General features: G+C 37.4%; 1 protein-coding gene and 1 pseudogene across 1 annotated transcript; one reads left to right on the forward strand and one right to left on the reverse strand.

Annotated features, from left to right (window-relative positions):
• The first annotated feature begins 6396 nt into the window (after window positions 1-6396).
• Window positions 6397-6897, forward strand: LOC121438923 (40S ribosomal protein S10-like). Its single transcript, XM_041639425.1, has one exon. It carries the CDS (start codon window positions 6400-6402, stop codon window positions 6895-6897), a length of 498 nt encoding a protein of 165 aa, XP_041495359.1. The 5' UTR covers window positions 6397-6399.
• A 6656-nt stretch (window positions 6898-13553) lies between these two features.
• Window positions 13554-13906, reverse strand: LOC121438889 (annotated as a pseudogene).
• Between the last annotated feature and the right edge of the window lie 252 nt (window positions 13907-14158).

Consider the following 14158-nt stretch of genomic DNA (forward strand, 5'->3'; position numbering starts at 1 on the left):
TATGGAGAATCACTTTCTAAAAACAAGAAGAATGAAACGAGCCTATTTGGGTATGTACAAAATTTTGGTTGTCAAGGCAAGTAGGTTTATATTTCTAGTTTCATGGTAGACTGATACCTTGCTGGCCAATTAGTGGTGATTAAAAAATAGTAATATTTATCAGGCAGGAAGGAAGCAATCATAAGAAATTATGATGATTACTTTGATGACTAGGTACAAATTGAAGATAACACAGAGACCAAATTAAAACAATACAACAGCCATTTAACTAGTTTAACACAATAGTCTTCATCCTAATGATGTCTGAATCTTAGACCTAGATATGAATCCTACGCCCTGCAGTACTAGGGACTAAATTCTTTAAGATTTCTTTTTTCCTTGTTTTATTTATATTTCTTCATGCAACCTTTGGGAGCTTCACATAATGTGCCTCATATTCCCAGCCCTCCATATTCCCACCTCATCTCTGTTACATCCCATTTCTATGAAAGAAAACAAAATAAAGTAAGTAAACTACCAAAAAACAAGAAGAAATCCAATAAACCCCAAATTAACTAAAACCATACCAGAAAACAGAAAAATCTCTGCTTCTTTCTCTCTCCTGACTCTCTGTCACCTCTTCTTCTGTCCTGATGGCATTGGAGGCTTCAGTGTGTCATATGGTATACACCTTTGTCCCCTACGATTGACTGGGAATAGTTCATTGCAAAGAGTCATTGGTATGGTTCAAGGCCTCTGGTTTTTGGTATACCATCCTTGTTGGTTCCTCACTGAAGCTCTTCTGGAGTATCTTCAAGATTTCTTACCTTGCAACTTTCTAACTTGTAACTCTGGGGGTTGGAAGGTGAAGGGTGGGCTAATACACAATAGAAGCTATTGAGAAAGGTTGACATAAACCTAGATCCAGGAGTTATAGCTTGAGTGAAGTAGAAACAACTCATAACCTGTTACAGAAACATAACTAGCAGGGAAATGTTACACCCAGATGTACAGAATGGGGTTCACTATCATAGAGAGAACTATTTGCCTTTAATCCCAGCCCTTGGGAGTCAGAGGCAGTTGGATCTCTGTTAGTTCGAGGCCAGCCTGATCTACCGAGCTAGCTCAGGACATGCTCCAAAGATACGCAGCGAAACCTTGTCTTGAAAAAATAATTAAAAAGTCAATGGTTTGATAATATAATTTATATACAACTGGTAGTCATATTAAAATATACATTAATAATCAAGAAAAGACAGATTTATTTAAGCTTTATATTTCAGAAGTCTCCCTGTAAGCTCTCATGGCTCCACGTTATGAGCCATGGATGCATCAAAGACTGATGAGGGAAGGAACAGAGCAGTCAGAAAGCACAAGGAGACCAAAGGAACTAAGTAAAGGATGCAGATCCTCTGGGATGGCTAATCATGATTGTCCACTTGAGGTTCGGACCCTACTAAAAGACGCTGCACTGGGAGCAGGGACTGTGAGGGCTTTCCCAGGAAAGATTAACTGTGGGGAGAAGCCACTCTCCAACACTGGACACACAATGACACCAAAGAAAATAATCAAAGCTTGCCTGCCTGCCTCCACTTCTTGCTAGTAAGTGCAACCATTCTTTCTACTAGTATTACTGTTGCTTCCATGCTTAGCTCCAGCTTCTTTAGTCTTCATCTGCAAAGTGAAGATTAGTAACTCTCTTAGACTCTCTTAGGCCTTCGGCACCATAATAACCCTGATGAGGAATCTAGATTTACAGACGAGGCACCTGTCTGGGACTCAATCTTCCCAGAAGGCATTTTTCCACTGTTAATTACTCAGCCTGTATCAAGTAAAAGAGTTCAGTAAATCCAATCTTATACATATTCTATAAATTCTACTCTTTCAGAGACTGCTAAGTAATGCACCCTCTGAGACTGAACTCCCAATAACATGTTTTTTTTTGTTTTGTTTTGTTTTATTTTTTCTGTATCCAGATCCTACATTCCAATAGACCTTTGAACTGTGAATTTAGTGATGTACAAACTCATTAATGAATTAAAGGTTGACTGTCAAAATGCCTCACTTTGACAATCAAATCTTTAACATATGAAACTTTAGGATTATTTATAGCAAAATATAAGAAAATCCAATAACATCACTGAAAGAAATCTCTAATTGATGGTATAGATAAGTAACTGCATACACAAAAGACAAGTTTTCCTTGGAAGAATACAATTTGTAACTCAATGGTCAATATTTTTATCAGAAAGTTTTAGGAAAAAAATCCATTGTTGTTTAAAAATTGAAAAATAAAACACATATTACTTGCTTAGTGTATAGGTCATACACAAAAAATGGAAGAAAGAATATGTCTTAGAGATTAGAAGAGACAGAGTTAGGGAATCACAGGAAAACCCACAGAAATTGTTAGCCTGGGTCTTGCGAATTCACAGGGTCTGCATCAACAACCAAGCACCCAGCATGGGAACAATCTAGGCCCTCTGCATATATGATAGTTGTGCAACTTGGTCAATAGTGGGACTCCTGGCAATGAGAGCAGGAGCTGTCCCTGGTGCTTTGACTGGCTCTTATGAACCTGTTTCTCATGATGGATTGTCTTGCCCAGGCTGAATACAGAGTGAAGGGCTTGGTCTTATGGCAGCTTGATATGTCATGCTTTGCTAAAGCCCATGGGAAGCCTGTCCTTTTGTAGGTTATTGAGGAGAGCTGGATTGAGAAGGGTGGTGTGGAAAAGAGGAGGAAGGGGTGGCTGTGGTTAGGATGTAAAACAAATAAATTGTGTAGGTAAGTAAATGTAACACTAAAAAAGTATGTATCTTGTAATGAGATGCTAATTTTTAAATAACATTATGAGCTAGGACATAGAAAATACAAGTGATTATTATAGTGATTGGGGAGAGTATAAAATTTTCTATACATTTAACTGATAGCAGATTCTTGGTATAAACTGGAAGAAATTGTTTGAATATAACTAAAGAGAGAATTGGTAAACTAGATGGCACAATAGATATAATTATATATGATATCAGGTGGTCAAACTAAGCTATGAAAACATGAAGCATGGAACAATAAATACATATCTGAGATAACTTTCATAAGTTCCCTAATGAGATCATGACAAATATGTACATGAATAAACAAATAATTAAAATTGTCTGTCCATAAAATATACCTCTATTAACAATAAAGAAAAGAAAGTCATTTAAGTGTCAGAGAATTCTTCTATGACAGGATAAAGAACATATACCATTTTTAAAAGTCCTACGCTGCCAGAAGGAAATGATGGGTAATCCAATTATTGTTCAAAGGAAATATGTCATTTTGCAAATAGACATTAAATTCCACATTGGTAGATGTAAAGGCATTTATTCTGATTAAATAAAAATAATAAAAATAGAATAACAAGTTATAAAACCTTACCTGTCAAAAATAAATAAAAATAAAGAGCTCACTTATAATGAAAGCAAGGCACAATGGAAACTTTCAGAAATTACACATGACAGTGTAAAATCCTCCACCACTTGAAAATATGGCAAACCCTACACAGTCTAAAATATGCATAGTTTATGTTGTCACATTTTTACTCATATTTATCCACACAAATGCAAACATTTGTGCTATTTGACATAGATCCTGAAGTTCTGGCTAGAGCAATAAGACAAAAAAGGAGATCAAGGGGATTCAAATTGGTAAAAAAAAAAGGCAAACTTTCACTATTTGCAGATTATATATTAGTATACATGAGTGACCCCGAAAACTCTACTAGAGAATTCCTACAGCTAATAAATACCTTGAGTTGCTATAAGATCAACTCAAAAAAATCAGTAGCCCTCCTATAAACAAATAATGAAGCTGAGAAAGAAATAATAGAAATATCACCTTTCACAATAACCACAAATAACATAAAACATCTTGGGATAGCACTAACCAAAGAAGTAAAAGATCTGTTCAATAAGAACTTTAAGGCTTTGAAGAAAGAAATTAAAGAAGATACTAGAAAATGGAAACATCTCCCCTGCTCTTGGATCTGTATGATCAACATAATAAAAATGACAATCCTACTGATTCCCATCAAAATCCCAAGACAATTCTTCACTGACCTTGAAAGAACAATATTCAACTTTATATCATTAAAAAAACCAGCATAGGCAAAACAATCTTGTACAATAAAAGAACTTCTGGAGGCATCACCATCCCTGAAATCAATAAAGAGTTACAGTTAAAAAAAAAAACAGCTTGGAATTGGCTTAAAAACAGAGGTTGACCAATGGAATCAAATCAAAGTCCCAGATGTTAATTCATACACCTATGAACACCTGATTTTTGACAAAGAAGCTAAAATTATACAATGGAAAAAACAAAAGCATCTTCAGCAAATGTTGCTGGCATAACGAGATGTCAAGATGTAGAAGAATGAAAATAGACCCATATCTATCACGATGCTCAAAACTCAAATCCAAATGGATTAAAGACCTCAATATAAATCCAGCCACACTGAACCTAATAGATGAGAAAGTAGGAAGTAGCCTCCATTGCATGGGCACAGGAGACCACTTGTTAAATATAACCCCAGTAGCACACACACTGAGAGCAACAACAAATAAATTGGACGTTTTGAAACTGAGAAGCTTCTGTAAAGCAAAGGACACAGTCAATAAGATAAAAAGGCAGCCTACTGAATGGGAAAAGATCTTCACCAACCCCACATTAGACAGAGAACTGATCTCCAAAATATATAAAGAACTCAAGAAATAAGACACCAAAATTCCAGACAATCCAATTTTAAAAATTGAGTACAGAACTAAACAAACAGTTCTTGACAGAAGAATCTCAAATGGCCAAAAGACATTTAAGGAAATGTTCAACAACCTTAGGTATCAGGGAAATGCCAATCAAAGAACTCTGAGATACCATCTTACACCTGTCAGAATAGCTAAGATCATAAACACCGATGATAACTTATGCTAGAGAGAATGTGGAGTAGGGGAATACTTCTCCACTGCTGGTGGGAGTGCAAAATTGTACCAACACTCTACACAAATCAGTATGGCAGTTTCTCAGAAAATTGTGAATCAACCTACCTCAGGACCCAGCAATATCACTTTTGGGCATATACCCAAAAGATACCCAATCATACCACAAGGACATTTGTTCAACTATGTTCAAAGCAGCAGTATTTGCAATAGCTAGAACCTGGAAACAGCGTAGATGCCCCTCCACCAAAGAATAGATAAAGAAAATGTGGCATATTTACACATTAGAATATTACTCTTAGAAAAAAAAAGACATCTTGAAATTTGCATGCAAATAAATGGAGCTAGAAAAAAATCCATCCTGAGTGAGGTAACCTAGACCAAGAAAGATGAACATGATATGTACTCACTCATAAGTGGATACTGGCTGTAAAGCAATGGATACTGAGTCTATAGTTCTAATCCTAGAGAAGCTAAGTAACAAGGTGAAACCTAAGAAAAACATATAGATCCACCTGGAAAGAGGAAATAGACAAGATTGCCTGATAACACTGGGAGCATGGTGGGAGGGAGAAAATAGAGTGGAAGGGGAAGAGGAGTGGAGAAGGAGAGGGGGAAGGAGACCTTGAGGGAATGGGATAGTCGAGATGGAGGAAGGAGAGAGATGAGAGCAAGGAAAGAGATATTTTGATTGAGGGAGCCATTATGGGGCTAGCAAGAAACCTGGGGCTAGAAAAATTTCAAGGAATTCACAAGGATGACCACAACTAAGACTCTAAGCAATGGAGGAGAGGGTGCCCAAACTGGCCTGTAGTCAGACTGATTAATATCTTAAATATCACCATAGAACCTAATCCAGCAACTGACAGAAACAGAGGCAGAGACTCACAGCAGAGCACTGGGCTAAGCTCCCAAAGTACAGTTAAATAGTGGGAGGAGTAAGAATATGAGCAAAGAGATCAAGATCATGACAGGCACTCCCACTGAAACAGTTTTCCTTAGCTAATGGGAGCTCACCAACTCCAGCTGGACAGGGAAGGAATCAGCATAGGTCCCAACTAGTCCCTCTGAATGTGTCAGTTGTAAGGCTGGGGCAGACTGCAGGGCCACTGGCAGTGGCACCAGGATTTATCCCGACTGCTTGTACTGGCTTTTTGGAACCCATTCTCTTTGGAGGGATACCTTGCTCAGCCTAGATATAGTAGGCGGTGCCTTGGACCTTCCCCAAAGCAATCTGCTTTACCCTGGCTAAAGAGTGGATGGGGGTGGGGTGGGGAGTAGGTGGAGAACATTGGAGGAGGGGAGGGAGTGGGAACTGGAATTGGTATAGAAAATGAAAAAAAGGAAATTTGTTTTCTTTAAAAAAAAACAAAAACAAAATAAATTTTAAAAAATAAAACAGTACTCCTTTCCAGCCTCCGTCCCGGACCCTGCAGCCCCCGCGATGTTGATGCCCAAGAAGAACCGGATTGCCATCTATGAGCTCCTTTTTAAGGAAGGAGTGATGGTTGCCAAGAAGGATGTCCATATGCCCAAACACCCCGAGCTGGCTGACAAGAATGTGCCCAACCTTCATGTCATGAAGGCCATGCAGTCTCTGAAGTCTCGAGGCTACGTGAAGGAGCAGTTTGCCTGGAGACACTTCTATTGGTACCTTACGAATGAGGGCATCCAGTATCTCCGCGATTATCTCCACCTACCTCCGGAGATCGTGCCTGCCACCCTGCGCCGCAGCCGTCCCGAAACTGGCAGGCCTCGGCCCAAAGGGCCAGAGGGTGAGCGCCTAGCAAGATTCACAAGAGGGGAGGCGGACAGAGACACCTACAGAAGGAGTGCTGTGCCTCCTGGTGCTGACAAGAAAGCCGAGGCTGGGGCTGGCTCAGCCACCCAGTTCCAGTTTAGAGGAGGCTTTGGTCGTGGACGTGGTCAGCCACCACAGTGAGCTTGAAGACTGTTGTTTGGAATAAACTTTAAAGAAAAGTGTCAAAAAAAATAAAAAATAAAACAGTAGATTCAGAATGTCATTGTTTCTAATAAACCAAACTGCAAAAAGTCAAATGTCTATCAATCTGGATCATTATATCAATAGAATGGGAGCTATATAAATTCAGAAATCATTTAGGTTTCAATCTCATCATCACAAATATACCATTCAGTAAATTAGAAGCCAAATAAACAATCAATATACAAAGTATATGAAGTATGAGATCAGTGGTAAATGTCTAACATAGCCATACTTAACATATATATGTACATGTGTGTGTACATGTGTGGTACATCTATGAATATCTTTATGATATATATATATATATATATATATATATATATATATAATCAGAGCAAAAGAGGCCGTTAGTTTAGAACGAGAAGGAGGAGTATGGGATGAGTTGAAGGGAGAAAAGTCAAGGGTAGAAGTTAAGTATTTATACTGTAATTTAAAATATGTAAGTACAAACAATATTTGGTGTTTTACACAGAAAAGGCAATGAAGAAGCATTTGGAGAATCAGATCTTTGGGATTAAAAAAAGAATAATGCTTTTAAAAATCAGAATATTGTATTTTTATTTGAAAATTTTTATAATAAAGTTTTCAAAACATAAAAATATAAAATTAAAAAGAAAGATGATACAATAACCTTAAAATTATACTGTTACATGAAATATTTAAGAGGGAATGTAAAAAAAATAATATTTGAAGATTTATAAGACTTAAAAATTTCCCATTCAATAGAACAGAAAGATCAAATATAATAAAGTAGCAAATATTTTTTTGATATTTATATTTGGATCCAAAAATTCTAAACTGAATATTATTCACAGAAACAATAAGGCAATTTTAATTTTACATGAATAAATTGTCCTGTTCTAAAATTCCAAGACTAACCATACACAAAGCAGTGCTCAGTTTTTGTCATATACACATACATATGCAAGTTACAGCTGATCTGGCCCTCCAAACCCAAAGAGAAAGGGTCCTATGTGCAATTGTTCTTCAATAATAGGCTATCCTTCAAAATAATTCTTATTTTCTCTCACCCCTATGGACAATAATGTTAAATGAAACAAATACTTAATTTTGAAAACAGATCATGAAACTTTCAGGAAGTAATGAAACTTACATTTATTTTCTTACCAGATGTTAAGAAAGTTTTTTTTTTAATTTTTTTTTTTTTGGTTTTTCGAGACAGGGTTTCTCTGTGGCTTTGGAGCCTGTCCTGGAACTAGCTCTGTAGACCAGGCTGGTCTCGAACTCACAGAGATCCGCCTGCCTCTGCCTCCCGAGTGCTGGGATTAAAGGCGTGCGCCACCAACGCCCGGCAAGAAATATTTTTTAATGTGCAAGTGTAATGAACATTCATTGTTTTGATAAATCAATTTTAAAAGGTAGGTTTTAGACCAAGAAAGGCATTTGAAGATAATTAAAAAATTCATATTACATATATTTCCTTAACTCAAAAACTCCAAAATTTTCCCAATGAAATGGACACAAAAAAATCTGAAGAGGGAGTAAGAATGAACTATTACAATGTAGAGATAGAGTTTACATCATTGATTATAAAAATATTTAAGTTAAATTGAGAGGTGGTAAAAATTAGGTACCATTTTACATTCCTATGATCCATAAACACTAAAAATTAATACAGTACAGATGGAGCAAATGCAAAAACAAACTCCATCATGTATGGTTGTACTGTTTATTGTTCACAGACACATACAGTTTAGAAAAATTTCTCCAAGTGAAGTTGGCCAGATGCATACCCATCCATTCTCCTCTCAGGAATGCCACATCTGGCTCAAGAAAGAATGTTTATTCCTTCATTTTCACACAATGGCTAAAACTGCATACTAGTTTGTTACCCGTGTGGACAAATAGCTGAAGCATCATCTTGCTGCAGAAGCAAGTCAAAGAAGCAAGGGTACCCTACCATTTTTGAGGTGGCATGGAAAGATAGATGATCAACCATGTCTAATAAAAGCAGGGGACTGCTGTTCAGAGCTCCGAACAGTGGGTATGTAGGTGGAGAGCATGCAGTGTGCAGATAGCTTAAGGGACATGGTGACATTCTTCCAAAGGCTCACAGCCATCTCGATCTTAACCCTGGTCTTAACTACCTGGCTAATCATCTTATTACCATAAGTATTTCCTAAACTTTTATGAGTATGGTATATTATATCATAACAGGTTTAAATTAGTGTGATTTAAATATAGTATGGGGCTATTTTCAAAATTTGAATAAAGTCTTTTGAATCTCTCAGATGTAAAAAGAATAACTATAAAAGACTTTTTTGAGACATGTCTAGAAACTCAAATGCCAGAAAATTTTTATTGGGGGAGTGTTGGAATCAATGACACAGTGAAACTATATATGCAGTTTACAATGCCAAATATATTCCTTTTGAAATTTCTGTGTCCTTTTTAAATTATTATTATTGGGCAAAGTCTTAGTATCTAGACCAGTCTGAACTTTAACATACAAAGATCTGCCTGCCTCTACCTCCACGTCTTGTGCCACCATGTCCAATGTCCTGACTGTTTTGTTGTTGTTCATTTTGTTTTGTTTTGTTTTCTTTTATGACAACTTGACATAAACTACCATCGCCTGGGAAGAAAGAATCATAATCAAGAAAATGTCTTCATAGGGCTGCCCGGTAGGCAAGTCTGTAAGACATTTTCTTAATTGATGTTTGATGGAGGATGGCCCAGTTCACTTTGGACATCCTTTGGAAGGCAGCCCTGGATGCATACAAAGCAGAGTGAGCAAGCCAGTAAAAGGTACTGCTTCATAGTAGTCTCTGCTTCAGTTCCTGCCTTGAGTTCCTGTCCCAACTTTCTGCACTGCATGCAGAAAGTTTATTAAGACCAAATAAGTTATTTATTAAGACTAAATAAACCCCATCTTCCAAAGTTGTCTTTGTTCCCTGTGTTTTGTCACTGCCACAGAAACCCTAAGGCACCAAGGACCCTTCTGTGTTTCTAAGGTAGCATCTCACCTATTGTCCAAGCAAATCTCAAACTTAGTATCTGCCAGCCCTAACTCCACAGTATCCCTTGGAGCCAGAACCTTGGTTTATTTCCTTGTGTGCTCCCACAGAAGTGAGTTTAAAGATCTCAGCTGAAACTTGAATCCTGTTATCAGCAAAGCAGCTGATTCTTACTTTTCCCCACCGCTTGACTTGTCCCAGTTTAGGGCGCACCCGTGTGTAACACTATTAAATTTACAGACAAAAAGAAAAACTCCCTCCACTACCTACATCTAGCCACATTACTGTCTGTGGACACTTCCACACCCAAGACTGGCGTGTTTAGCTAAGAATATACCTCCAAGCCTTGTTCTGGGGAAGTTGTTTTCTAACGTATGTGCCGTGTTGAGCAGTGTGCTTTTCTCGAGCGTCTGATAGTTATTCTTCTCTGTAAGGCAACTGTAAGTCTACCTTGTAGAAGAGGCGGCAGGCTGCATTCCAGCCCGGATCCCAGCTAGCTTACCCCCAAAATAACAACACACAAACTGTATTCATTTAAACACTGCCTGGCCCATTAGTTCTAGCCTTTGATTGGCTAACTCTCATATCTTGCTTAACCCATTTCTAATAATCTATGTCGCACCATGAGGTGTGTCTTACTGGGAAAGATTCAGCATGTCTGACTTGGCGGCTGGCTCCATCACATCTGACCTCACTTCCCTTCTTCCCAGCATTCTATTCTGTCTACTCCACCCACCTAAGGGCTGACCTATCAAATGGGCCAAGGCAGTTTCTTTATTAACCAATGACCTTCCTCCATCACTACCTCTTTTGAGAACTTTTGGAGGATGGTACCAGAGCAGAAAGAAGCAGATTTTATTTTCAATCATAAGATTCCATCAAAGATAGAAACTCAAGAGTGTTATAGAGCCAGGGAAGAAGAGCTGTCGGGATCAGGATCCAGCTGCATCACCATGTTGTGCCTGTATCTCTATATTTTGAGGATGCTGTTAGGCTTGTGCTGGTCTAACAAACTTGCCTCCCAGGGATGTTCTTCTGGAGTGCCTTTGCTCCTTATACACATTGGCTTTCCATGTCTCCAGCCTTCCTCATACATCTGTGGCAAACTACTAAGATATGGAAAGATTATTAAAGAGCAGATTCCAGACAATGTTGTGTGCACATTAACTTAGGAAGATTAAAAAATATTTAGCCAATCCAAAAAAATAGGCTCACCAATAAACTAATTACAACAGTATTTTAAATTCATACTTTAGAAAACAAAAATATCATGATATGCTATACAAAGACTTGCAAAAGAAAACTGTAGCATCATTAATATATAAATGTGAAAATTTTTTCAAGGTCATTTTCTATATAATATAATGGTAATTTAGTCTATCAAAGCCAAAGAACCCAAATCCTATGCATAGCCAGCACTGCCACCAGCAGCAACAACAAAAACAGAGAAGTAAATGTTGTTTAGTATTAAAAAATAATAAAATTAAGAAAGTAAATTGTGTTTGACAACAAAATGTTTAATAAACTGGAGCATATCAGCAAATAAAATGCAATTTTAAGGTTGTGGTACTCAGAAAAAATGTTTATCATATAAAATATGGATTATATACAGAAACTATCAATTTCACAGAAATTGTAATATATTATGAATCAATACATTAAAAGACCTGCATATTGAATCTGATATATATTTCTGGAAGGATACTTTGTTTTGGAGCATAGTTAGAATTCACTTCGGAAGTTATTTGCTTATACAATATGAAATTCTCACATTTGAAGTTTTCCTGACCTCATAAAGGCAAATAGCATTTAGTTATAGCTAATATATCGAGAAGGCTGCTTTTAAAGAAAATTGGCATTCAGCTTTCCTCTCGGGGAATTGAGTTTGAGCACTGATAAAGGGAAAGAATTAGGCATCTCAGGCTTCTCCGTCCTTCTTCTGTTTCATCATAAACCCTTTGACATTTTAAGATGGACCAGGAAAGTTTTTGAAATTCATATTCTGTTTATTTACTATACCATGCTAAATATTTCCCAACCTTTCCCTCACAGATAGCACCAGGTACTTGTGCCCATGAAGAACATAGAGCACCTAAAGATAGACAAACGCAGATTTTTAATAAACTTTCATGGTATTCCCCCCAACAAAGTGCCTCAGACCCAACCTGCTGGGCATTGAGCTCCTCCTGCCTATGCTAACCCGTTTGGCTGAGACAACCTGAGAAAACTAAAATTATTTTCAGAATTCACTGCAAGTGAGTTCAAGCATGGAGGACTCATTATTCATAATTTGCTGCCTATGGAAAGTATCAGCACCAGTCTGTTCATTTCCACTTACTTATTCACTTAATAAATCATCCAGGAGACATGATTTTCAACCTCCCCCAAGAAAGACGAAATTCCTTCAGAAAATAATCACTCAATGATTTAAGCTCAAAATATAAATGTAGTGCACAGGGTACATAGAAATCGCTGTCAGCTATATAAATCTCACACACATCTTGCTTGTCTCCTGGTGTATGACAATACTAAAAGACCACAGAATATTTATAATCAAGACCATTTTCTGAAATGCACAATGGTAAAGTATTCTCACGGACATTAGAAAAACAAACAACAACAAAAATATCAAGTTAGATACAAGTTCCTATCCTACTCCTTCATCAATTGTGTCAAATTGGAAGAATACTTTTTTTTTTTTAAACTCAGAATGTAACCAAATTCTTTGTAGAGATTTTTGGATTGAGAATATCAAGTAGTCAGATACAGATGAGCAGAAAATTCAGATGATAAAAGAAAGGAATAAAGGAAGGAGGGAGATAGATTATGCATCACATATTTTGCAAACACTGAAAGAAGATATTGATGCAATTGATAAAAGATGGCAAATTAGTTTGAGTGTGAATGCTGTCCAATGTCTGCATAGCCTTCTTGTGCTATGGCACTGTCATGGTAACAAATCACTGACAATCTTAATATTGGCTTTGGGACAAGATTTATTTCTCACTCTCCCTAACTATAGTCCAGATTAAAGTGGAACCTTGCTGCCTTTGGAGTGTAGGCACTCACAGAGAGAGCATACTTTCACTGATATTCTGTCAACTGAAGCAAGCCACAGGGTCAATGGAAGGAGATGCTCATTTCCCCCACAGGCAGAGGACCTGCAAACAGATTTGGTAGAGGATCGCAATTGTATAAAACATTACACCATGATTTTCTAAAGTACCTAGACATGCTTAGTTTCAAAGATCAGGTGTGCCAGTGGATACTCAGTTGAGGAACTGATCAGAGTAGAAGGTGTTGTGAAGAGGCCAGAATCATCTACCATGAAGTAGACCTATTTTTTTTTAAACAAACCACAAAACAATGAATAGTTTATTCATTCCATTAGAGAATTAGGTAAACTTCATATTACAAAACCAAAGTACGTATAATTTTGAAGAATTAGATTATCTTAAAAAAAAAACCAGTGACAGTTTAACTGAAGTGGATGTGAACACAGGGGTGGTGTCTACTGAGGAAGGTCATGTTCCTCTAATATATGAAAAGATAACGAGATATACTTTCTTAGTCATCAAGGAAGAAATTTTCTTTCTTGACAAGCTGGTACTATTTCTATTTTGTAGCTCTCTTCACTTCTCCTTTCTTTGGTTTCACCTTCCCACGGAGCTTCTTTAGACGTCTTTGCTCATCCTGAAAATCTTGATGCTCATCTCCATAGAGGCCAAGGAAAGGAGTGTGCCCATGAGTGCCAAACACATGTTGTGATTTGGATACCAGTCGTAAGTCTCTTTCTTTTTGGCCAAGGGCTGCTCCCTGAACATATTCACCACTTTCATGGACTTTGAATCGGTAGGCCTGGCCACTTCGCCAAAGATCCGGGCACTTAGACGAGACATAGGCAGTGCATATTCTGAAAGCGAAGCCGTGAGGTACAAGATTCCCTGCATCTGACCTTGCTCGCGCATGTCCCGGAAAACCCCAAGTAGACCTATTTTTATGATCATACTTAATATCAGAGTCGCAGCACATATTGGAATTGATTATCATGTTCCAAGTTATAGCCTTATCATCCTATGAACTATGCTTAGGGCTTTAAAAAATACCAAGAATGACCCACTCTCTTCCCTGAGATTGAAACTGGTTATGAAATAGACACAGAAGAAACAGAGATGGAAATGCAGAAGAATTTATGGGGCAACCATATCAGGGAAATATAA

The sequence above is a fragment of the Microtus oregoni genome, unplaced genomic scaffold (assembly GCF_018167655.1).
Source record: "Microtus oregoni isolate MIOR12 unplaced genomic scaffold, Mior012 000058F_ref0000040, whole genome shotgun sequence".
NCBI classification, from domain to species: Eukaryota; Metazoa; Chordata; class Mammalia; order Rodentia; family Cricetidae; genus Microtus; species Microtus oregoni.